The sequence below is a fragment of the Limanda limanda genome, chromosome 17, assembly GCF_963576545.1.
Source record: "Limanda limanda chromosome 17, fLimLim1.1, whole genome shotgun sequence".
Classification (NCBI taxonomy): Eukaryota; Metazoa; Chordata; class Actinopteri; order Pleuronectiformes; family Pleuronectidae; genus Limanda; species Limanda limanda.
This window is the reverse complement of record NC_083652.1, coordinates 24,495,675-24,519,890: the sequence shown is the minus strand read 5'-3', so window position 1 is coordinate 24,519,890 and position 24,216 is coordinate 24,495,675. Positions and strand designations below refer to the sequence as shown.

Here is a 24,216-nt window from a genome sequence, read left to right as displayed (position 1 = left end):
CAGGGATTCCAGTGTTGGGTTCTTGGGTCAAAAGGTCAACAGGGACAACATTCTTTGGTCCAGATTATTATGTGTCTGACGACATTTCAGCTGACCTGTGTCATGTACGGTAGTTTAATGCGAATACAGAGAATATAATTAAAAGAGATCTCGATCTACCCTCCACACCAGCTGGTGGCGGTAGTAGGCCAAGTCTTTGTTTGCCAGCCGCCAATGAAACCTCAAAGAAGAAGAAGACGGAAGCAGGCGTCCTGCAGGCGGCGCTGTCAGCCGCCATCTTACCCAGAGCGGAAGCGAGCCCGCAGCCGCAGGTCCGAGGAGAAGAAAGAAGACAGAAGATGGAGGTGACGGGTCCGGACAGCGACTGGAGGAGTCCGCAGTTCAGACAGAAAGTCGTGGCTCAGATGTGAGGTTTTCTGCTTCTTCTTCCGTTAGCTTAGCTGCGGCTAACAGGGTTAAGCTAAGCTAGCATTAGCACGGCTGCGCACAGCGTCACGTCAGAGCGTCGACCCGGGTTAGGGTTAGAACGAGTTGAGAAAAGACTGCGCTTTATATACAGCACAGTATCATAATGTATTATTACAACAGGAGTTTATCATATTGATAAAACTACATCAGTAACAGCATCTTTTACAGTTTATATCGTTATTTAATGATTCACATTCATGCTAAACAACAAGATACCTCATAGTTATAAGCTGCTTGATTTGTGTTGTTATAGGAACTTCCTGAGCATCTGTATATATAATCTTTATATACAGTCAGTGATCATCTTCATATACAGTCAGTGATCATCTTTATATACAGTCAGTGATCATCTTTATATACAGTTACTGATCATCTTCATATACAGTTACTGATCATCTTTATATACAGTTACTGATCATCTTTATATACAATCAGTGATCATCTTTAAATACAGTCACTGATCATCTTTATATCCAGTCAGTGATCATCTTTATATACAGTCAGTGATCATCTTTATATACAGTCACTGATCATCTTTATATACAGTCAGTGATCATCTTCATATACAGTCAGTGATCATCTTTATATACAGTCACTGATCATCTTTATATACAGTCAGTGATCATCTTTATATACAGTTACTGATCATCTTTATATACAGTTACTGATCATCTTTATATACAATCAGTGATCATCTTTATATCCAATCAGTGATCATCTTTATATACAGTCACTGATCATCTTTATATACAGTCACTGATCATCTTTATATACAGTCAGTCATCATCTTTATATACAGTCACTGATCCTCTTTATATACAGTCACTGATCATCTTTCTATACAGTCAGTGATCATCTTTATATACAGTCACTGATCATCTTTATATACAGTCACTGATCCTCTTTATATACAGTCAGTGATCATCTTTATATTCAGTCAGTGATCATCTTTATATACAGTCAGTGATCATCTTTATATACAGTCAGTGATCATCTTTATATACAGTCAGTCATCATCTTTATATACAGTCACTGAACCTCTTTATATACAGTCAGTGATCATCTTTATATACAGTCACTGATCATCTTTATATACAGTCACTGATCATCTTTATATACAGTCACTGAACCTCTTTATATACAGTCACTGATCATCTTTATATACAGTCACTGATCATCTTTATATACAGTCACTGAACCTCTTTATATACAGTCACTGAACCTCTTTATATACAGTCAGTGATCATCTTTATATACAGTCAGTGATCATCTTTATATACAGTCACTGAACCTCTTTATATACAGTCAGTGATCATCTTTATATACAGTCACTGATAATCTTTATGTACAGTCACTGATCATCTTTATATTCAGTCACTGAACCTCTTTATATACAGTCAGTGATCATCTTTATATACAGTCAGTGATCATCTTTATATCTGTATATACTGCTCCTGGGTCACATGTCTGTGGCTCCTTGCAGAGAGGAGGCCATGAGGAAAGCAGGAACTGCTCACACCAAGTCCAGCAACGACATGGAGAACCACGTTTATGTCAAAGCCAAATCCAGAGTGAGTAATAACAGTATATACAATGTACAATGTAAATCCGTCTTATGCCTCTGAACAAGGTTTTACATTCAGGTCTGATCTATTTGGACTTCAGTGGGCTCATGTGATATCTGAATGATTCTCCATATCTTATTTCTGAAGGTGTAAATGTGTGTTGCTCTATTTCAGGAGGAGTATTTGTCTCTGGTGGCGAGGCTGATCATACACTTCAGAGACATCCGTAGGTATTTGACCTGAGGTCTCAAGCATCATCATCTATCATCATATACATGTGTTGACTAACCGTTCATTCTTCACCTTATAACCAAGGCTGATATGAAAAGTCTGAAAACTCAAAAGATTATCTGTAAAGTGCCTAACCACAACTAAAAGTTGTCCTAAAAATCCGATCTTTTAATGAATCATACTGGTTCTAGATGAACTGAAACAGGACCCAGTCTGAAAAATGTAAAATTACCAAATTGAATGGAACATGCAGCGATTACTGGATGTCATCCTTCAACATTTTATCATGAACAAGAGATGTGTTATTGTTATTATTGCTGTTTTAAGACCTGAACTTTAGTCTGACATGTTTCTCAAATGTTCCTCACATGTTCCTTACATGTTAATAACATGGTCCTCACATGTTCCCGACATGTTCCTCACATGTTCCTGTCGTGTTCCTCACATGTTCAAGGAACATGTGAGAAACATGTCAGCAACATGCGAGGAACATGTTGCTGACATGTTCCTGTCGTGTTCCTCACATGTTGCTGACATGTTCCTCACATGTTCCTTACATGTTCCTGACGTGTTCCTCACATGTTCCTGTCGTGTTCCGCACATGTTGCTGACATGTTCCTCACATGTTCCTTACATGTTCCTGACGTGTTCCTCACATGTTCCTGTCGTGTTCCGCACATGTTGCTGACATGTTCCTCACATGTTCCTTACATGTTAATAACATGCTCCTCACATGTTGCTGACATGTTGCTGACATGTTCCTGACGTGTTCCTCACATGTTCCTGTCGTGTTCCTCACATGTTGCTGACATGTTGCTGACATGTTCCTGACGTGTTCCTCACATGTTCCTGTCGTGTTCCTCACATGTTGCTGACATGTTCCTCACATGTTCCTCACATGTTCCTGTCGTGTTCCTCACATGTTGCTGACATGTTCCTCACATGTTCCTCGCATATTCTTCATACGATTGGTGATCGACCGCAAAAGTCCTGATCGGAACACCCTTATGAAAACAGACTAGAGCCCAACCGCTGGGTCCCAGAACAAATCTGTGTAATGAGACATTGAAGCTGGATCCATCCAGAAATGAGGACGCCTTTAACCAGTGGTGTAGTTACTAATGACTCGTGTCTTCTTCACAGACAAGAAGACTCTTGGAGTTTCAGGTAAGTGCATTTAGTTTTTGGTCTGTTCTGTCCTCTCTCTCTTCCACACTCATGGTGTTCATTATATCTGCTGTGCATGTTGGAGCTGCATAATATTATCTGTTTCTACCCTTTTGCTAGATCCCATGAACACCCTGACTAACCTGACTGGGGTGGGAGGGGTTCCGGGCACCATTGGTATGGGGCCTCGCCCCCCCGGCCCTCCAGGGGGTGGCATGGGGCCCATGGGGCCGATGCAGATAGGCCAGCATGCCATGGCAGGGGTGGCTGGAAACCCACAATCCAGTGAGTGTGTTTCCTCATGTGGTGTGTGTTTGCTGTGAATTCACATCTTCAGATGGAAGCTGCTCAGCTGCTTGTTCTGCTTTCAGAGCTGGTCCTACTCTGAGTCTCCGCTGTAGCACATTGAGTGTGTGAGACTCAGATCCTCATCTCTGTCTCGCTCCCTCTGCAGTCGGGGGTCCAGGCCAAATGCCGATGCAGCAGATGGTGCAGACGCAGCAGCAGCAACAGTCCATCCAGTTCCAGCAGTTCCAGCAGCAGCAGCAGCAGCAGCAGCAGCAGAATGCCATGCAGCAGCAGCAGCAGCAGCAGCAAAACGCTGCCATCCAGCAGCAGTTTCAGGTGCAGCAGCAGCTGAGGGTGCAGCAGCAGCTGCAGCAACAGCAGCAGCAGCAGCAGCAGCAACAGCAGCAGCAGCAGCAGCAGCAACAGCAGCAACAGCACCACCAGAACCAGCAACTCCAACAGCAGCACCAGAATCAGCAGCAGGCCCAGAATCAGCAGCAGCAGAACCAGGTATTTTATTTCTATTCAGCTTCAACGTTTCACTGTTTTTAATCAGCGCTGCTCGTTCCTCTGGCCAAGAAACTACAGAGCTGCAGGTGGATTTACTGTCGGGGATTCTGGGTAAAGTGTTTATAAAAACTACCGTTGATTTTAGGTCCAGAAAGTTAAGTTACTGAAAATCATATTCTCTGGAATGAACCGATTCCAATGTTTTTCTGTCTAGAACTCTGTGATAAGATACATGTTCACCCTTCACCCCCATGTTTGCTTCCTGTGCCTGAAGATGCACCAGACGAGGATTCAGCAGCAGCAGCAGATGGTGCAGCTGCAGCTCCAGCAGCAACATGCTCAGGCTCAAGCTCAGGCTCAGGCTCAGGCTCAAGCTCAAGCTCAAGCTCAGTCCATTCAGCAAATGGTTCATCAGCAGCAGCAGCAGCAGGCTCAGGCCCAGGGGCAGCCGCAGCCAGGTCAGATACCTCCTCACCCGCAGCAGCAGCAGCAGCAGCAGCAGCAGCAGCAGCAGCCTGGCATGGGGACTCAGTCTATGCCCGGACAGATGACGTCTGCTCAGCACGTTCCAAACAACTCGCTGAGTCAGCAGCAGCAGCAGCAGCACCAGCTCAAGATCCAGGCCTTCCAGGTGAGGCTGAGTGGAGGTCTGCACGTTGGCAGATCAGAGGCTGAAACACTAACTCTGCTTTGCTTAGACATCAGTCAATGAGACCACCATGACACCCTCTCACTGTTAATTGCAAAAGCAGGGACCAAATCAAAAAATCCTCCTTCTTCCCCCTGACCGCTTCGCTCACCTGTGTGTTCCTGAGCTGCCCTCATGTTCCCACTGCTTCAGTCCAGTTGAAACGACTTGTCACTCATCTCAAAACCAGGTCTTTTGAGGTCAGTTACCTTCACTCAGTCTCTGAGGCTCATCGTGCTAAATGAAGCCGGGCCTAATTTCACAGAAATCAGTTACACACAGTGAGAGCTCAGCAGATTTCAGGTCAGTGCTGATGAATGTAGAAGAATCAGTGTTTCCCTCAATCACAGCTGTCTTCAGACATGACGTAGTGTTGCTCACGCATCCCTCTGCTTGCATGCCTGGCTTCCTGTGTGTGTCAAAGCAGGCGCGTGCAGCCCTGCAGCAGCAGCAGCAGCAGGTCCAGCAGGCGCAGCAGGCGGCGCAGCAAGCCCAGCAGGCCGCAGCGCAGGCGCAGCTCGCCGCTGCTGCAGCCGCTGCAGCCGGCGGCGGCGGTGGACCTGGACAGGTGAGCTGCTCTCGTTCAACACAAACACCAGAACATTGTGTGGGTGCTGCGTCTGTGTGAACACCTTTCTAACGTATGTTAGCAGTAACAAAAACCAGCATCGAGCCGTAGTGACGACCACGTCATCCACTTTGAAAGCAGCCGACACCATCGCTTCCCAAATATGAACAGATTCAAACAACAAGTTTGAAAAAGGAAATCATTCACATATTAAAACACAACCTCTGAAGACAAAGTCGTCTGCACAGAGATCACAAAGACGGAATAAAAGAATTGTTCTTGTAGAAGGAGAGACAGAATCAAACAATAGAAGACATCATAATGTAATGGTGTAGAAATTTCAAGGACAGAGTTATACAATTATCTTTCTGTAAGTTAATTTGAATCTGCAGATGGACCCAAGTTGCAAATCATGGAAAATATATTATACAATGAGCAAAAACTTAGAGGAGAAACAACACTTTTATACATTGAAAATGAGGGTCTTATCCCTCAATGTGTCTTCCGAGGCTTAAATAAAAAAAATAAATAAAAACATTACAAGCTTTTCCTGAAGAGTAACAAAGGTTATCAATCAGCCTCTATGATGTATGATCAGGGTCGCCAGGCCTCCTGTCTCCATCTCAGTCCCTGACCCCTGGCGTGACCCCTGGCGTGACCCCTGGCGTGACCCCTGGCGTGACCCCTGGCGTGACCCCTGGCGTGAGACCTCTGTCTCAGAGGAAGCCATGCACATCAGTTCCTTGAGCAACACCCTGAAACTCACGGGAACCCACTTTCATCTACACATCTTGTTCTTCTATTAATTCTAAATAATAATTAATAATTAACAGTTACCAGGCAACCACATGCGACATAGAGCCTACTACCCTCTAGTGGTGGGGAAAAAAATCGATTCCGTTCAGTATCGCGATATTTTGCGCCCGCGATCATTTCGATACTGTAGCACATGGTATTGCAATTATTATTATTTATTTTTTTATTTTTTTTATTTTATACTTTATTTACAATTATATATGTAACAGCCCCCGGCTGGCAAAGCATGACGAGGAGAGTTTCAGAGTTTAAAAGATACCTAGTGTGTATGTGGAGAGGATGTTCTCCACTGCAGGAGATATAGAAACGTTCCAGAGGAACTTTAACATCTGAGCATGTTGACCAACTCCTTTTTCTGAACAAAAATGACAATATTCCCAAATGAATTTAACATTTTGGGTCATGACCTTGCAGCAACTGGACTGGACTCTAGTAGAACACATTTGTCTATTTTTCTCAATTTGATTGAAGCTCTAGGTTACTCTTATTTATATGATTATTCTCAGGTTTATGTTACTCTATTATGTCTGCTTTATGTTACTGTATTTAAATAATCATAAGTTATGTGCTGGGAGCTCAGTGTTCATGTGAGAGGTCTCCTGTTCAGAAAATAATTACAAAGGTCCTGTGTCCTGAATGTTCAAGGACAAAGTTTTTGCACTTCAGTTAATGTGTAGAAGACAATGTTGTTCACAGAATTAAATGTGACATTTGAAGTGAGTTGAGCAGTCTTATTTTCCTCATTTTTTGTAATGCCTTTGAATAATATGGGGGACATGAATCACAATAAATCGCAGAATCTAATCGCAATACTATTGAATTGTGGCCCAAATATCACAATACTATTGAATCGTCACATTTTTGCCAGTTCCCACCCCTACTATCGTCAGACACGTCTACAAACCAATCAGAGTCAAGTATAGGTAGACTCCTCCCACGTAGGTGAGGACGACAGGACGTACGTTTGTCAGACTGACTTCTTTCGACTCTAAATTACAAAGTGAAACCAGAACAACCAGATCCAAGGAAACAATAAACCATGAAGCTTGGGACTCGGATCAGAAACCTCCTGAATCTCCTGAGTCTCCTCACCTGTGGAGTTGTGTCTTCTCCTCAGCTGGTTCGTCCTGGGCTTCCGATTCCAAACCGGTTACCGAGAGCCGCCCTCAACCCGTCCGTCCCGCCTCCAAACGCTGCAGCCGCCGCCGCCGCAGCAGCCGCAGGAAGTCAGCAGATGTCACAGGTATTTATTCACAATGTGACGGACGCACCATGTTGCATCATCACCACATCAACGTGAACCACCAGTGACTGTTTCTAAAGATGAAGGCTCATCTGTCTCCAGGTGCAGCAGCATTCAGTGATGTCATCACCGTCACCTGTTCAGGTCCAGACGCCGCAGTCGATGCCCCCCCCCCCTCAGCCGTCCCCGCAGCCCCCCTCCTCACAGCCCAACTCAGTCAGGTGAGGGGCGGAGTCGAGACGAGTTCAGGTACAAACATCGAATCTGAAAGTTAAAACCTTTCCTGCTCCTCAGCTCTGGGCCCACGCCGTCGCCAGGCGGCTTCCAGCCAAGCCCCTCCCCCCAGCCCTCCCAGAGCCCTGCCAACGCCCGCACCCCCCAGAACTACGGAGTCCCGTCCCCTGGACCCCTCAACACTCCAGGTACACACACACACACACACACACACACACACACACACACACACACAAACACCACACACACCACACACACCACAAACACTCCCACACACACACACACACACACACACACACACACACACACACACACACACACACACACACACACACACACACACACACACACAAACACCACACACACCACACACATCACACACACACACACACACACACACACACACACACACACAAACACCACACACACCACACACACACACACACACACACACACACACACACACACACACACACACACACACACACACACACAAACACATTTAAATAATTTATTTGAATCCACCAATCATATTCGAATATAAAAAGGATTCAAACATTTCTCAGAGGTTGGACACATCTCAGTGACTCATGGGAACAAGAAACATCTCCGACGCCAAACAGCGAGACCACCTGCAGCAGCTGATACAGAGCAGAACTTTGATAGTTGTTGAGATCGTCTCTTACTAAGTCCTGCCAAAGGTCAAAGGTCAAAGGTCAAAGGTTCAGTCGTAGTCCACTGACGGAGAGTTTATGGACACGCCCCAGACTTCCAAATATCAATACTACCAGTTTACATGTAGAGCCTGGGTCTCTCATGTTAGCAACAATGGGTATTTGGTCAACTTGTCAAGGAAGGCTAAGTCCAGGTAGAGGTCATAGACACACACACACACACACACACACACACACACACACACACACACACACACACACACACACACACACACACACACACACACACACACACACTAATGAAATTGAAAAACATTTCCTGGTTTCCTCCCCCCCCCTGTCCTCTCACCCGTCCCCCCCCTGTCCTCTCACCCGTCCCCCCCCTGTCCTCTCACCCCTCCCCCCCCTGTCCTCTCACCCCCCCCCTGTCCTCTCACCCCCCCCTGTCCTCAGGGAACCCCAGCTCAGTGATGAGTCCTGCCGGCGCCTCGTCCCTGGAGGACCAGCAGTACATGGAGAAACTCAAGCAGCTGTCCAAGTACATCGAGCCTCTGCGCCGGATGATCAACAAGATCGACAAGAACGAAGGTGAAGCTCGCTGCTGCCGCCGCCGCCGCCGCCGCCACCGCCGCCGCCGCAGGGAAACCTGATGTTTTCATTTCTGACGAACGCTTTGTGTCCACAGACAGGAAGAAGGACCTGAGCAAGATGAAGAGTTTACTGAACATCCTGACGGATCCAAACACCAGGTAACGACCCGCAGGTCCACGACTCCCCACGCTGACCTCTGACCTCTGACCCCTGACCTCTGACCTCTGACCTGCAGGTGTCCTCTGAGGACGCTCCAGAAATGTGAAATCGCTTTAGAGAAGCTGAAGAACGACATGGCCGTGGTGAGAAGTCTGTTCTCTGGTTCTGTGTCGCACGTGTTCTGAGACTCGTGATGATTGTAACGTGTTGACGTCCGAACGCCGTCTTCCTGTTGTTTCAGCCGACCCCCCCCCCGCCGCCCGTGGCCACCAAGCAGCAATACCTGTGTCAGCCGCTGCTCGACGCCGTCATGGCCAACATCCGCTCGCCGGTCTTCAACCACTCGCTGTACAGAACCTTCGCCCCCGCCATGACCGCCATCCACGGCCCGCACATCGTGTAGGTTCACACGGCACGGCGCGTCCAGCGCCACCTAGTGTTGGACCGAACCACGCGTGTCATCGGCTGCTCTTCTGTCCCTCAGGGGCCCCGGCGTCTGCGTGAGGAAGAGGAAGCACGAGGACGAGGAGCGGGCGACCATCCCCAACATCCTGCAGGGCGAGGTGGCGCGGCTGGACGTGAAGTTCCTGGTCAGCTTGGATCCGTCGTTCTGCAGCAACAACGGCACGGTGCACCTCATCTGCAAGCTGGGTGAGACGCCGACCAGGGGGCGGGGCCAGGGGGCGGGACCAGGGGGCGGGACCAGGGGCAGGACCAGGGGGCGGGACCAGGGGGCGGGACCAGGGGGCGGGCGAGGGTTGTCACCATACCAAAATTATGACTTTGATAATATATCTGCCAAATCACGATACCTGATACTCACGATACTGGTACATCGATCTATGAAAGTAATAAATCAAACATCTGTCAGGTTCTCTTCAACCAGCTGTTTGAACAATCAACAAATGGTATTCATATTAATATTAACCCACAGCAAGATATTAATGACATCTTCATGGTGACATCATAGCATTGATTCTACACGGCTCTGTGGGCCTCATGTCCGTATCTGAATATATGAAAACATCGTTGTGTGGTTAAACTACAACTGAGGAGAATCATTCATAAGAATGAGTCGCATCATTTTACAGATGTTCTGATTGCTGCTGTTTTAATAAAGAATCGTATAGTTTGTAACGTGAGGTACCGCGGTAGCATGAGTCACATGTTGACAGTTTGTGTGAATATGTTTGTTGTGTGAATATGTTTGTTGTGTGAATATGTTTGTTGTGTTAATATGTTTGTTGTGTTAATATGTTTGTTGTGTTAATATGTTTGTTGTGTTAATATGTTTGTTGTGTTAATATGTTTGTTGTGTTGATATGTTTGTTGTGTTGTCAGATGATAAGAACCTGCCCAGCGTGCCCCCCCTGCAGCTCAGCGTGCCGGCGGATTATCCCGAGCAGAGTCCGCACTGGGCCGACGACGGCGAGCTGTACGGTGAGGCCACGCCCCCTCCTCACGCTGTCACACCCAACTTCCCTTTTATAGATATAACACACTGTCTCCTGCTGTCTCCTGCTGTCTCCTGCTGTCTCCTGCTGTCTCCTGCTGTCTCCTGCTGTCTCCTCGTGTCTCCTGCTGTCTCCTCCTGTCTCCTCCTGTCTCCTGCTGTCTCCTCCTGTCTCCTCGTGTCTCCTGCTGTCTCCTGCTGTCTCCTGCTGTCTCCTCCTGTCTCCTGCTGTCTCCTCGTGTCTCCTGCTGTCTCCTGCTGTCTCCTCGTGTCTCCTGCTGTCTCCTGCTGTCTCCTCCTGTCTCCTCCTGTCTCCTCGTGTCTCCTGCTGTCTCCTGCTGTCTCCTCCTGTCTCCTCCTGTCTCCTCGTGTCTCCTGCTGTCTCCTGCTGTCTCCTCCTGTCTCCTGCTGTCTCCTCCTGTCTCCTCCTGTCTCCTGCTGTCTCCTGCTGTCTCCTGCTGTCTCCTCCTGTCTCCTCGTGTCTCCTGCTGTCTCCTGCTGTCTCCTCCTGTCTCCTGCTGTCTCCTCCTGTCTCCTGCTGTCTCCTGCTGTCTCCTCCTGTCTCCTCGTGTCTCCTGCTGTCTCCTCCTGTCTCCTCCTGTCTCCTGCTGTCTCCTCCTGTCTCCTCCTGTCTCCTGCTGTCTCCTCCTGTCTCCTGCTGTCTCCTGCTGTCTCCTCCTGTCTCCTCGTGTCTCCTGCTGTCTCCTGCTGTCTCCTGCTGTCTCCTCCTGTCTCCTGCTGTCTCCTCGTGTCTCCTGCTGTCTCCTGCTGTCTCCTCGTGTCTCCTGCTGTCTCCTGCTGTCTCCTGCTGTCTCCTCCTGTCTCCTCCTGTCTCCTCGTGTCTCCTGCTGTCTCCTGCTGTCTCCTCCTGTCTCCTCCTGTCTCCTCGTGTCTCCTGCTGTCTCCTGCTGTCTCCTCCTGTCTCCTGCTGTCTCCTCCTGTCTCCTCCTGTCTCCTGCTGTCTCCTGCTGTCTCCTGCTGTCTCCTGCTGTCTCCTCCTGTCTCCTCGTGTCTCCTGCTGTCTCCTGCTGTCTCCTCCTGTCTCCTGCTGTCTCCTCCTGTCTCCTGCTGTCTCCTGCTGTCTCCTCCTGTCTCCTCGTGTCTCCTGCTGTCTCCTCCTGTCTCCTCCTGTCTCCTGCTGTCTCCTCCTGTCTCCTCCTGTCTCCTGCTGTCTCCTGCTGTCTCCTCCTGTCTCCTGCTGTCTCCTGCTGTCTCCTCCTGTCTCCTGCTGTCTCCTCCTGTCTCCTCGTGTCTCCTGGTGTCTCCTGCTGTCTCCTCCTGTCTCCTGCTGTCTCCTCCTGTCTCCTGCTGTCTCCTCCTGCTGTCTCCTGCTGTCTCCTCCTGTCTCCTGCTGTCTCCTCCTGTCTCCTGCTGTCTCCTCCTGCCTCCTGCTGTCTCCTCCTGTCTCCTGCTGTCTCCTGCTGTCTCCTGCTGTCTCCTGCTGTCTCCTCCTGTCTCCTGCTGTCTCCTGCTGTCTCCTGCTGTCTCCTGCTGTCTCATCTTGTCTCCTCCTGTCTCCTCCTGTCTCCTCCTGTCTCCTGCTGTCTCCTCCTGTCTCCTGCTGTCTCCTGCTGTCTCCTGTTGTCTCCTCCTGTCTCCTGCTGTCTCCTGCTGTCTCCTCGTGTCTCCTGCTGTCTCCTCCTGTCTCCTGCTGTCTCCTCCTGTCTCCTGCTGTCTCCTGCTGTCTCCTCCTGTCTCCTGCTGTCTCCTCCTGTCTCCTGCTGTCTCCTCCTGTCTCCTGCTGTCTCCTGTTGTCTCCTGCTGTCTCCTCCTGTCTCCTGCTGTCTCCTCCTGTCTTCTCGTGTCTCCTGGTGTCTCCTGCTGTCTCCTCCTGTCTCCTGCTGTCTCCTCCTGTCTCCTGCTGTCTCCTCCTGTCTCCTGCTGTCTCCTCCTGTCTCCTCCTGTCTCCTCCTGTCTCCTGCTGTCTCCTGCTGTCTCCTCCTGTCTCCTCCTGTCTCCTGGTGTCTCCTGCTGTCTCCTGCTGTCTCCTCCTGTCTCCTCGTGTCTCCTGCTGTCTCCTCCTGTCTCCTCCTGTCTCCTGCTGTCTCCTGTTGTCTCCTGGTGTCTCCTCCTGTCTCCTGCTGTCTCCTCCTGTCTCCTGCTGTCTCCTCCTGTCTCCTGCTGTCTCCTGCTGTCTCCTGCTGTCTCCTCCTGCTGCTCCTCCTCCTGTCTTCTGCTGCTCCTCCTGCTGTCTCCTGGTGTCTCCTCCTGTCTCCTGCTGTCTCCTCCTGTCTCCTGCTGTCTCCTCCTGTCTCCTGCTGTCTCCTCCTGTCTCCTCCTGTCTCCTGCTGTCTCCTGCTGTCTCCTCCTGTCTCCTGCTGTCTCCTCCTGTCTCCTCCTGTCTCCTCCTGTCTCCTGCTGTCTCCTGCTGTCTCCTCCTGTCTCCTCCTGTCTCCTGCTGTCTCCTGCTGTCTCCTCGTGTCTCCTCGTGTCTCCTGGTGTCTCCTGCTGTCTCCTGCTGTCTCCTCCTGTCTCCTCGTGTCTCCTGCTGTCTCCTCCTGTCTCCTCCTGTCTCCTGCTGTCTCCTGTTGTCTCCTGGTGTCTCCTCCTGTCTCCTCCTGTCTCCTGCTGTCTCCTCCTGTCTCCTGCTGTCTCCTGCTGTCTCCTGCTGTCTCCTCCTGCTGCTCCTCCTCCTGTCTCCTGCTGCTCCTCCTGCTGTCTCCTGGTGTCTCCTCCTGTCTCCTCCTGTCTCCTCCTGTCTCCTCCTGTCTCCTCCTGTCTCCTGCTGTCTCCTCCTGTCTCCTGCTGTCTCCTCCTGTCTCCTGCTGTCTCCTCCTGTCTCCTCCTGTCTCCTCCTGTCTCCTGCTGTCTCCTGCTTTCTCCTCCTGTCTCCTGCTGTCTCCTCCTGTCTCCTCCTGTCTCCTGCTGTCTCCTGCTTTCTCCTCCTGTCTCCTGCTGTCTCCTGCTGTCTCCTCCTGTCTCCTCCTGTCTCCTCCTGTCTCCTGCTGTCTCCTGCTTTCTCCTCCTGTCTCCTGCTGTCTCCTCCTGTCTCCTCCTGTCTCCTCCTGTCTCCTGCTGTCTCTTGGTGTCTCCTCCTGCTCCTCCTCCTCCTGTCTCCTGCTTTCTCCTCCTGTCTCCTCCTGTCTCCTGGTGTCTCCTGCTGTCTCCTCCTGCTGTCTCCTCCTCCTCCTGCTGTCTCCTCCTGTCTCCTCCTGTCTCCTCCTGTCTCCTGCTGTCTCCTCCTGTCTCCTGGTGTCTCCTGCTGTCTCCTCCTGCTGTCTCCTCCTCCTCCTGCTGTCTCCTCCTGTCTCCTCCTGTCTCCTCCTGTCTCCTGCTGTCTCCTGCTGTCTCCTCCTGTCTCCTGCTGTCTCCTGCTGTCTCCTGCTGTCTCCTCCTGTCTCCTCCTCCTGTCTCCTCCTGTCTCCTCCTGTCTCCTCCTGCTTCTGTTACTTTGATTTGCATTAAATCAGATGAACAGTTTCTTCTGAGTTGAACTTTGACCTGTGATCTGTTCCCTTCATTGTTTTCAGCAGCGTTTATATCTATAAACGACAGCTGTTTTTCCATATATATATATATATATTATACATATATATATATATATATATATATATATATATATATATATTATACATATATATATATATCCATCTGAGATGAATGTTGATCTGTGCGCTTGTGTCCCAGGTGTGAACAGCTTCCTGCAGACGGTGCACAGGAACATGACGTCCAAGCTGCTGCAGCTCCCGGACAAGCACTCTGTGACGGAGCTGCTCAGCACCTGGGCTCAGAGCGTCCGCCAGGCCTGCCTGTCTGCAGCCTGAGGCCCCGCCCACAGCACCAGGCCCCCGCCCACAGGCCGCCCGGGGTCCAGGGCCCGCATCAGAACTTCTGGATCCTCCGGGAAACAGACTGGTTGCGACTCCTCGTGTGTCATGTGATCTCCAACACGTGGACGTGTCGGACTGAAGCTTCAGAATCCAACCGGATCCACCAAGTGGAGTTTTGTATCAAAAGTATTTTTTCTTTTTGCTTTGGTTTTCAAAATAAAACTAGTTTTGTTGTTTCATGAATAAAAAGGTTTCTTTTTTATCCTGGAGTCAGTTTGAATTTCCTGCCACTAGGGGGCAACGATGTGTTGAAGCAGCAGATTCAATCCAGTTAAAACTCAGTGTTTCTCTGGCTCGTCTCTGATTGGCTCAGCTCCTTTCTCTGAAAACTTCAGATCCAGAGAACAAGAGAAAGTTTTCTCCTCCTCTGCCTGAGCATCTGTTCTCTGTGACCCCCCCCCCCCCCCGTTGAGTGGGTCCCCCCACCCTTCCATCTCCTGAGAGAAGAACTGACTGAGTCACAACCTGTCTCAAGCAGCTGCAGCTGAACTGAGATCAGTTAGAAACACTCTGAAGTTATTAACAACCAGAGTTTATCTCTAATATTCAGCCAAGAACAGAGTTGATTTAATCAGCAACATTCAGCCGTAACAGAAATTATTTAATGTTCAACATGAAGTTAACAAGTAATCTGTATCTGTCAGTGTTAAGTTTCCAGTTTTATCTAATTGTGTCGGGTGGTTAACAGCTGCTGTTAAACCACAGGAGGTGAAAGCTTCTCTTTGTTCTAAGTCTGGTTCAGTGAGAAAAAACACTTTGAATAAAACGACAAAAATATTTTATTATCTTCACAGTGAAAGAGTGTGTGTGGGTTCAGAAGCTGAGTGAGAAGGCTTTGTACGACAGGTTGGTGAACACGTCGATGTGGTCACTGCTTCCTGCGACTGTCAGCACCTAGACACACAAACACACACAAGCACACAGACACACAAACACAAACACACACAAGCACACAGACACACAGACACACACACAACGATTGTTAATCAGGTGCTGACCAGAATATGAATAGATTTCAGACGGAGGAGCACACGACCAGCGACTCACTTGGTGCTCGGAGCTGTTGGCGTTGAGCTGCAGCGTGTTGACGCTCTGGAGAGAACTCGGGATCTGAGCTTTGACTTCCCCCCCCAGCCGACAGTGAGACACGCACGCACCGTCCCCCACCGCCAGGATCTACGACAACACGACAACACGACACGCGTTAAATCAAACTTCAGGGTGAACACGTCCTTCAGGATTCTACTGAGGCTGAGAAGTGATGTCATCCGTCTGAGACGCCAGTTTCCATGACGACATGATTCACAGCAGCGTCACTTCAGCTTCATCTCAGTTTCACACAGAACACACAATGGTTCACACACAATTTGACCGATGGACTTCTCCAGGTTCTTCATGTCCGTAGCAGGCCTGTAGGGGGCACTATACTATAGAACAATTCTGAACAATTTGTGGTGAAGCCAACACATCGACTGTGCCGTCACGTAACAGTCACTTCCTGTCTCATGGCGAAACGCAGCAGGCGCCATCATAAAGCTCTTTTTTCCTGATTAGTTTTGAGCTGGGTCAATTTGTCCTGTGGCCAGTAGATGGCGCTGTGACAAAGTCTTGTCCTGACGTTCCTTAACGAGTGGTCTCACCATGTCCTGGTGGAAGGCGGCTTGTCGCTGGCAGCCCGTCAGAGGGAAGACGGAGGTGGGAGACAGAGAGCGGAGGTGCCACAGGGACAGAGACGGACCTCCGCCACACAGCTGCAGGACGGACGAGACAACACGTCACAAAATCTGTTTACACGTAATCACGTAATCATTGTCTGTAAATCATCAGCAACTTTTGTTTAAGCTCAAAATGGCGTTAAACGAAAGTTCGACACAGAAATTCGTAATCCTTGTTTTTGTTTTTAAAAAAAAGGTATGTCCATGTATGAGGACATCACGTGACCTCAGACATGGACGACGTCTCGTGACGTCCTGAGGTACTAACACGATACTTTCAGAGACGCTGGAAATCTGCCTCTTGTGGTGAAAATAGGTCTTTACACCTGCAATGTTTGATTTTTCCAGGAGGACTTGAACACATCGTGTGTTTTCTCACCATCCAATCAGAGTCGGTCGTCAAGCAGCTGATCCACTTCCCGAACTGAGGCCGGGCACAGGTCTGCAGGGGACAGACAGGACGAGGACAACATGGTCAACAGGGACAGAGAGGACGAGGACAACATGGTCAACAGGGACAGAGAGGACGAGGACAACATGGTCAACAGGGGACAGACAGGACGAGGACAACATGGTCAACAGGGACAGAGAGGACGAGGACAACATGGTCAACAGGGGACAGACAGGACGAGGACAACATGGTCAACAGGGGACAGACAGGACGAGGACAACATGGTCAACATCTTACAGAGAGGACGAGGACAACATGGCCAGCAGGGGACAGACAGGACGAGGACAACATGGTCAACATCTTACAGAGAGGACGAGGACAACATGGTCAACAGGGACAGAGAGGACGAGGACAACATGGTCAACAGGGACAGAGAGGACGAGGACAACATGGTCAACATCTTACAGAGAGGACGAGGACAACATGGTCAACACGGGACAGAGAGGACGAGGACAACATGGTCAACATCTTACAGAGAGGACAGGGACAACATGGTCAACATCATACAGAGAGGACGAGGACAACATGGTCAACACGGGACAGAGAGGACGAGGACAACATGGTCAACATCTTACAGAGAGGACGAGGACAACATGGTCAACAGGGGACAGACAGGAAGAGGACAACATGGTCAACAGGGGACAGACAGGAAGAGGACAACATGATCAACAGGGGACAGAGAGGACGAGGACAACATGGTCAACAGGGGACAGACAGGACGAGGACAACATGGTCAACAGGGGACAGACAGGACGAGGACAACATGGTCAACAGGGGACAGACAGGACGAGGACAACATGGTCAACAGGGGACAGAGAGGACGAGGACAACATGGTCAACAGGGACAGAGAGGACGAGGACAACATGGTCAACATCTTACAGAGAGGACGAGGACAACATGGTCAACATCTTACAGAGAGGACGAGGACAACATGGTCAACAGGGGACAGACAGGACGAGGACAACATGGTCAACAGGGGACAGACAGGACGAGGACAACATGGTCAACAGGGACAGAGAGGACGAGGACAACATGGTCAACATCTTACAGAGAGGACGAGGACAACGTGGTCAACATCTTACAGAGAGGACGGGGACAACATGGTCAACATCTTACAGAGAGGACGAGGACAACATGGTCAACAGGGGACAGACAGGACGAGGACAACATGGTCAACAGGGGACAGACAGGACGAGGACAACATGGTCAACAGGGACAGAGAGGACGAGGACAACATGGTCAACATCTTACAGAGAGGACGAGGACAACATGGTCAACATCTTACAGAGAGGACGAGGACAACATGGTCAACAGGGGACAGAGAGGACGAGGACAACATGGTCAACAGGGGACAGACAGGACGAGGACAACATGGTCAACAGGGGACAGACAGGAAGAGGACAACATGGTCAACAGGGGACAGACAGGACGAGGACAACATGGTCAACAGGGGACAGACAGGACGAGGACAACATGGTCAACAGGGGACAGAGAGGACGAGGACAACATGGTCAACAGGGGACAGAGAGGACGAGGACAACATGGTCAACAGGGGACAGAGAGGACGAGGACAACATGGTCAACAGGGGACAGACAGGACGAGGACAACATGGTCAACAGGGGACAGACAGGACGAGGACAACATGGTCAACATCTTACAGAGAGGACGAGGACAACATGGTCAACATCTTACAGAGAGGACGAGGACAACATGGTCAACATCTTACAGAGAGGACGAGGACAACATGGTCAACATCATACAGAGAGGACAAGGACAACATGGTCATCACGGGACAGACAGGACGAGGACAGGAGACAGCGGCGCTCTCACCTCGTACTTGTAGACCTCGATGCAGTGGACAGACTGTCCGGTCCTGCTGTCTGAAGGACAAAAACAGCAGTTCTTTAAACAGTCTGTTGCTTTCTGCGGACACCAGGACACTCGTCCTCCGTCCCCAGGACACTCGTCCTCTGTCCCCCAGCACTCACCCCAGATCCTCACGGCTCCGTCCTCACTCCCCGACAGGATCTCCGCCTCCCGCTCCCTCACACTCACACAGTGGACGTAGTCCGTGTGGCCCTGCAGGACAGACTGAGGACAGACAGGGTCTCCAGGTGAAACGTTGGACACGGCAGAGGACAGACAACACGTCCTACAGGACGTTATGGACATGTGACTGTCTTCATGTGATAAAAGAGACACACCTTGAAGACTCCGTGTTCCAGGTCCAGGATGTGGACGTTGTTGTCTCCTCCACCGATGACCAGACTGTTGTCCTGAAACACATCATCACATCAACAATGACCAAATATAATATTGACACCACTAATACCAATACACTAATAATAATAATAATAATAATAATAATAATAATAATAATAATAATAATAATAATAATAATAATAATAATAATAATAATAATAACAATGATTCAACAACAAACTGAGCTCAGATTTTCAAACTTAGCAAACATGTCTGAACTCACTCTGGACTGAACCATCATCGAGTTGATCTCTGGAATCTCAAGGCTGGACCTGAGAGAGACAGACAGGTAGAGGGACAGATGGACAGACAGAGAGAGACCGTTAGAGGGACAGAAAGAGAGACAGACAGGTAGAGGGACAGATGGACAGAGAGAGAGACCGTTAGAGGGACAGAGAGAGACAGACAGGTAGAGGGACAGATGGACAGACAGAGAGAGACAGACAGGTAGAGGGACAGATGGACAGACAGAGAGAGACCGTTAGAGGGACAGAGAGAGAGACAGACAGGTAGAGGGACAGATGGACAGAGAGAGAGAGACCGTTAGAGGGACAGAGAGAGAGACAGACAGGTAGAGGGACAGAGAGAGAGACAGACAGGTAGAGGGACAGATGGACAGAGAGAGAGACAGACAGGTAGAGGGACAGATGGACAGACAGAGAGAGACAGATAGTTAGAGGGAAGGATGGACAGAGAGAGAGACAGACAGTTAGACGGACAGATGGACAGAGAGAGAGACAGACCGTTAGGACAGATGGACATACAGAGAGAGAGACCGTTAGAGGGACAGATGGACAGAGAGAGAGACAGACAGGTAGAGGGACAGATGGACAGACAGAGAGAGAGACCGTTAGAGGGACAGATGGACAGACAGAGAGACAGACAGTTAGAGGGACAGATTGACAGAGAGAGAGACAGACAGGTAGAGGGACAGATGGACAGACAGAGAGAGAGACCGTTAGAGGGACAGAGAGAGAGACAGACAGTTAGAGGGACAGATGGACAGACAGAGAGAGAGACAGACAGGTAGAGGGAAGGATTGACAGAGAGAGAGACAGACAGGTAGAGGGAAGGATGGACAGAGAGAGAGACAGACCGTTAGAGGGACAGATGGACAGAGAGAGAGACAGACCGTTAGAGGGACAGACAGAGGGACAGACAGACAGTTGGACAGAGAGAGAGAGAGAGACAGTTGGAAAGACAGACAGTTATAGGAACAGACAGTTAGAGGGACAGACAGTTAGAGGGACAGACAGTTAGAGGAACAGACAGAGGGACAGACAGAGGGACAGACAGACAGTTGGAAGGACAGACAGTTAGAGGAACAGACAGAGGGACAGACGGGTGTCCTGCTGTAATGTGTCTCACTTGTAGTTTGGTCTTTTCGTCCACAGAGGTTTGACGTTCTGAGGAAACAAACATTCAGAGTTACAGGAGCAGGACGTCCTCATCAGGTCAGAGGTCACATGACCCTGGTCCTCTACTCGTCCTGTGGAGCAGGTCAAAGGTTCTACCGACGGAAATTATTTAATAATCCTAGTAATGTTTTCAGGAGTGTGTGTTTCATCTAAATTATACAAATTGATGTTTCATTTAGGGTGAATATAGATCCAATATAAAAAAAATTTACATCGGGGGGGGGTCCTCTTAAGCGCCAGACGTTATTAGAGCGTTTGCAAGTTTTAAATCAAACACAACGCGTTGTTGCATCGACTACACGCGTGATCTCGACAGGTCCAACTCGCACCACGTTCAGAGGGAGCACACCGTGAACATGGTCGAGTCATGTTTCATAGAAAGTGACTGGTCAGTGTCCGTCATATCTATAAATATATATCTTTATCTATTTATTAATATGTAGTCACCTTCTTGATGAGTTCAGTCCAGCTCCAGGCGCTGACTTCTCCGTTTCCGGCGCTCAACAGGAAACAGTCGGTGGAGAGAAGAGAGAAGATCGGACCTTCGTGAGCTGAAGAGACAACAAGAGAACAAAGTCAAACTCGAAACAACCAAATTAATCCGTTTATTATTAATAAATTTACGTCACAACACGAGGAAGTGGACGACTCACCCGTGAAGGTCAGAACCGGTTTCTGACTCAGTGCTGTGGCGTCTGGACTCAGAGCTGCAGACAGACTGAAACAACACAACTACTATTTAACAGATCAACACAACGTCGCAGCTGCAGCTCCAGTGTAACTCCCAGTCTCACCTGAAGAGGGCGATCTCCCCGTAGCTGTTTCCCGCCGCCAGGAAGCGTCCGCAGGGAGAGAAGCTCTGAGAGAAGACGGACATGTGCAGGAGCTGGAACAGAAACAGCAGCTCACATGAGAGGTTCAGGGTGTAGCATGTAGTGACACCTAGTGGTGAAGTGTCATATCGCAGCTGAACACGCCTCAACCCCCCCCCCTTCCAAACATGAAAGAGAACCTGTGGTAGCTTCAGTCGTCATAGAAACTCAAAAGGTTTAGTTTGTCCAATCTGGGCTACTGTAGAAAACATGGCTGCCTCTGTAGAGAGGACCCGCTCTATAAAGTATGTATATTTATACAGCATGTAAATATAAAGTATTTAAATATAAAGTATGTTGATATAAGAAATATTTAAATATGAAGCATCTATATGTAATGGCCCATTCTGTACAGTGGAGTGAAAACATCACTGGGATTATTTTACATTCAGATTCTAACAATAGATCGTTTGAAGTGAATCTTACAGACTGAAGCTTTGTGAAAACCAGCACATGCACCGCGTCATGACGCTGCAGCGCCGCCTGCTGGCCGCACCAATAACAGCAGCTTGGCAATGATCACCGGAGTCGATCAGTCAATCAGACGAAATTAATCTGCAGCTTTCTCAGATAATCAATAAATGATTCATCATGGCTTTTTATTTTTTGTCCCAAAGTTAAAATGTTTCGGTTAAAAACTAAGATGTTGATCTGTTTACAAACAGAGCAACTAATCGATAAACTGAGGATCAGTCACTGTTCGATTTTCATCTACTTCGGTCTAAAATCAGTCTGATTTGCTCAGAACCACGATCATAAAAAAGATTGTTCAGATTCTGTGTGAAGTCAGAAAACTATGAAAACTACCGAAGAAGAAGAAGAAGAAGAAGAAGAAGAAGAAGAAGAAGAAGAAGAAGAAGAAGAAGAAGGAGGAGGAGAAGAAAAAGAAGAAGAGCCCAACCAGCACAATTCAGCGTACTGGATTCTCAGTGTACTGGATTCTCAGTGTACTGGATTCTCAGTGTACTGGATTCTCAGTGGACTGGTTTCTTAGCGGACTGGTTTCTTAGCGGACTGGTTTCTTAGCGGTCTGGTTTCTCAGTGTACTGGTTTCTCAGTGTACTGGTTTCTTAGCGGTCTGGTTTCTCAGTGTACTGGTTTCTTAGTGTACTGGTTTCTCAGTGTACTGGTTTCTTAGCGGACTGGTTTCTCAGTGTACTGGTTTCTTAGCGGACTGGTTTCTCAGTGTACTGGTTTCTTAGCGGTCTGGTTTCTCAGTGTACTGGTTTCTTAGCGTACTGGTTTCTTAGCGTACTGGTTTCTCAGCGGACTGGTTTCTCAGTGTACTGGTTTCTTAGCGGACTGGTTTCTCAGTGTACTGGTTTCTCAGCGGACTGGTTTCTTAGCGGACTGGTTTCTCAGTGTACTGGTTTCTTAGCGGACTGGTTTCTTAGCGGACTGGTTTCTCAGAGGAAGAAGCTCACCTCCACTGGTCCCATTCTGCTGCTCGGTCCCGTTCAATCCGCACAAAGATCACAACAAGGCGAGGCGACGCAAACGCTCCAATTCAGACGCGGAGTGATGACGTCTGTACTAACGCAAAGTACCCTGGGATATGTAGTGCAGCGCTGTACGAGCAGTTATGGGAAAATATAGAATGTAAAAGAACATGAATGAAACTATCAATAATTAGTTGGTGTGATATTTAATTTAACAATATTTGTTCATTGTTATAAACATAATATAAAATGATTGTGTTAAATAATGTGAATAAACATTCATGTAATATATGTTAGCAGCATATTGATAATAATATTCATTATTGTTAATCATGACAATAATGATTATTCGTATAAAATAATATTTATTATACAGAATCAAAATGATAATCAAAAAGACAATTCTTCATCATCATCTTCTTTACCATCTTCATCATTATCAACATCATCCTCATCTTCATCACCCTCTTCATTATTATCACCATCATCATCATCTTCATCATTATCAACATCATCATCTTATTTTTCTTCATCATAATTTTCATTATCATAATCTTCATCATTATCACCATCATCATCCTCTTCTTCATCATTATCACCATCATCTTCATCGTCATCATCTTCTTCATTATTATCACCATCATCATCCTCTTCTTCATCATTATCACCATCATCATCATCTTCATCTTTATCATCTTCTTCATCATTATCATCATCCTCTTCTTCATCATTATCACCATCATCATTATCAACATCATCATCTTATTTTTCTTCATCATAATTTTCATTATCATAATCTTCTTCATCATTATCACCATCATCATCCTCTTCTTCATCATTATCACCATCATCTTCATCGTCATCATCTTCTTCATTATTATCACCATCATCGTCTTCATCATTATCAACATCATCATCTTATTTTTCTTCATCATAATTTTCATTATCATAATCTTCTTCATGATTATCACCATCATCATCCTCTTCTTCATCATTATCATCATCATTTTCATCTTTATCATCTTCTTCATCATTATCACCATCATCATCCTCTTCTTCATCATTATCACCATCATCATCATTTTCATCTTTATCATCTTTATCATCTTTATCATCTTTATCATCTTCTTCATCATTATCACCATCATCATCCTCTTCTTCATCATTATCATCATCATCTTCATCATCTTCTTCATCATTATCAACATCATCATCTTATTTTTCTTCATCATAATTTTCATTATCATAATCTTCTTCATCAGTCTGTCTGGGTTATTCTCTGCACCGCGCGGCACCCCGCTCTGCCGCTCTGCCGCTCCGCCGCTCTGCCGCTCTGCCGCTCCGCCGCTCTGCTGCCTCTGCGCACAGTGACGCGCTGCCGCCTGCGCTCCGCTAGCAGCGGCAGGAAGTGAGTGTGTTGGCGGCGGCGGAGCGGCGGCGGAGGGAACGAGGAGCCGGAGTCTGCAGCGGGAGGAGAGCGAGAGAAGAACCATGTCTGACCCGTGAAGCGAGCTCATCCTGCAGCCCCGCGCCGAGCATCGAGCCCCGGCGGCCCGCGGACGTCCCCCCGGT

At 48.3% G+C, this 24,216-nt stretch overlaps 2 protein-coding genes across 4 annotated transcripts; one reads left to right on the top strand and one right to left on the bottom strand.

Annotated features, from left to right (window-relative positions):
• Nucleotides 1-271: 271 nt before the first annotated feature.
• med15 (mediator complex subunit 15) lies at nt 272-14,687 on the top strand. 3 transcript variants are annotated; one of them, XM_061090685.1, is made up of 18 exons: nt 272-406; nt 1,952-2,039; nt 2,208-2,259; nt 3,408-3,431; nt 3,552-3,716; nt 3,886-4,229; nt 4,504-4,860; nt 5,345-5,485; nt 7,419-7,544; nt 7,647-7,765; nt 7,839-7,966; nt 8,906-9,040; nt 9,138-9,201; nt 9,279-9,345; nt 9,444-9,601; nt 9,687-9,853; nt 10,544-10,642; nt 14,283-14,687. In XM_061090685.1, the coding sequence occupies exons 1-18, from the start codon at nt 339-341 to the stop codon at nt 14,417-14,419; spliced, it is 2,439 nt and encodes an 812-aa protein (XP_060946668.1). In that variant the 5' UTR covers nt 272-338; the 3' UTR covers nt 14,420-14,687. The 3 variants fall into 3 exon arrangements, with proteins under 3 accessions (XP_060946668.1, XP_060946667.1, XP_060946669.1); XM_061090684.1 differs by having other exon boundaries at nt 5,342-5,485; XM_061090686.1 differs by lacking the exons at nt 272-406; nt 1,952-2,039 and having other exon boundaries at nt 2,224-2,263; nt 5,342-5,485.
• Nucleotides 14,688-15,246: 559 nt separating this feature from the next.
• On the bottom strand, nt 15,247-22,713 carry thoc6 (THO complex 6). Its single transcript, XM_061089947.1, has 13 exons — nt 22,630-22,713; nt 21,128-21,219; nt 20,987-21,051; nt 20,781-20,884; nt 20,284-20,321; nt 19,139-19,187; nt 18,858-18,929; nt 18,642-18,744; nt 18,484-18,533; nt 16,580-16,642; nt 16,126-16,236; nt 15,533-15,661; nt 15,247-15,379 (listed from the first exon to the last, which is right to left on the bottom strand). The coding sequence occupies exons 1-13, from the start codon at nt 22,642-22,644 to the stop codon at nt 15,299-15,301; spliced, it is 972 nt and encodes a 323-aa protein (XP_060945930.1). The 5' UTR covers nt 22,645-22,713; the 3' UTR covers nt 15,247-15,298.
• Between the last annotated feature and the right edge of the window lie 1,503 nt (nt 22,714-24,216).

Bases quoted from the DNA above. Each gene is read 5' to 3' on its own strand.
- med15 (XM_061090684.1), top strand. From the start codon at position 339: ATGGAGGTGACGGGTCCGGACAGCGACTGGAGGAGTCCGCAGTTCAGA. The intron at 9,202-9,278 runs GTAACGACCCGC...TCTGACCTGCAG, and splicing joins CTGACGGATCCAAACACCAG to GTGTCCTCTGAGGACGCTCC. The intron at 10,643-14,282 runs GTGAGGCCACGC...CTTGTGTCCCAG, and splicing joins CGACGACGGCGAGCTGTACG to GTGTGAACAGCTTCCTGCAG.
- thoc6 (XM_061089947.1), bottom strand. The intron at 19,188-20,283 runs GTGAGACACATT...TGTCTCTCTCAG, and splicing joins ACGAAAAGACCAAACTACAA to GTCCAGCCTTGAGATTCCAG. The intron at 18,930-19,138 runs GTGAGTTCAGAC...GATGTGTTTCAG, and splicing joins CGATGATGGTTCAGTCCAGA to GACAACAGTCTGGTCATCGG.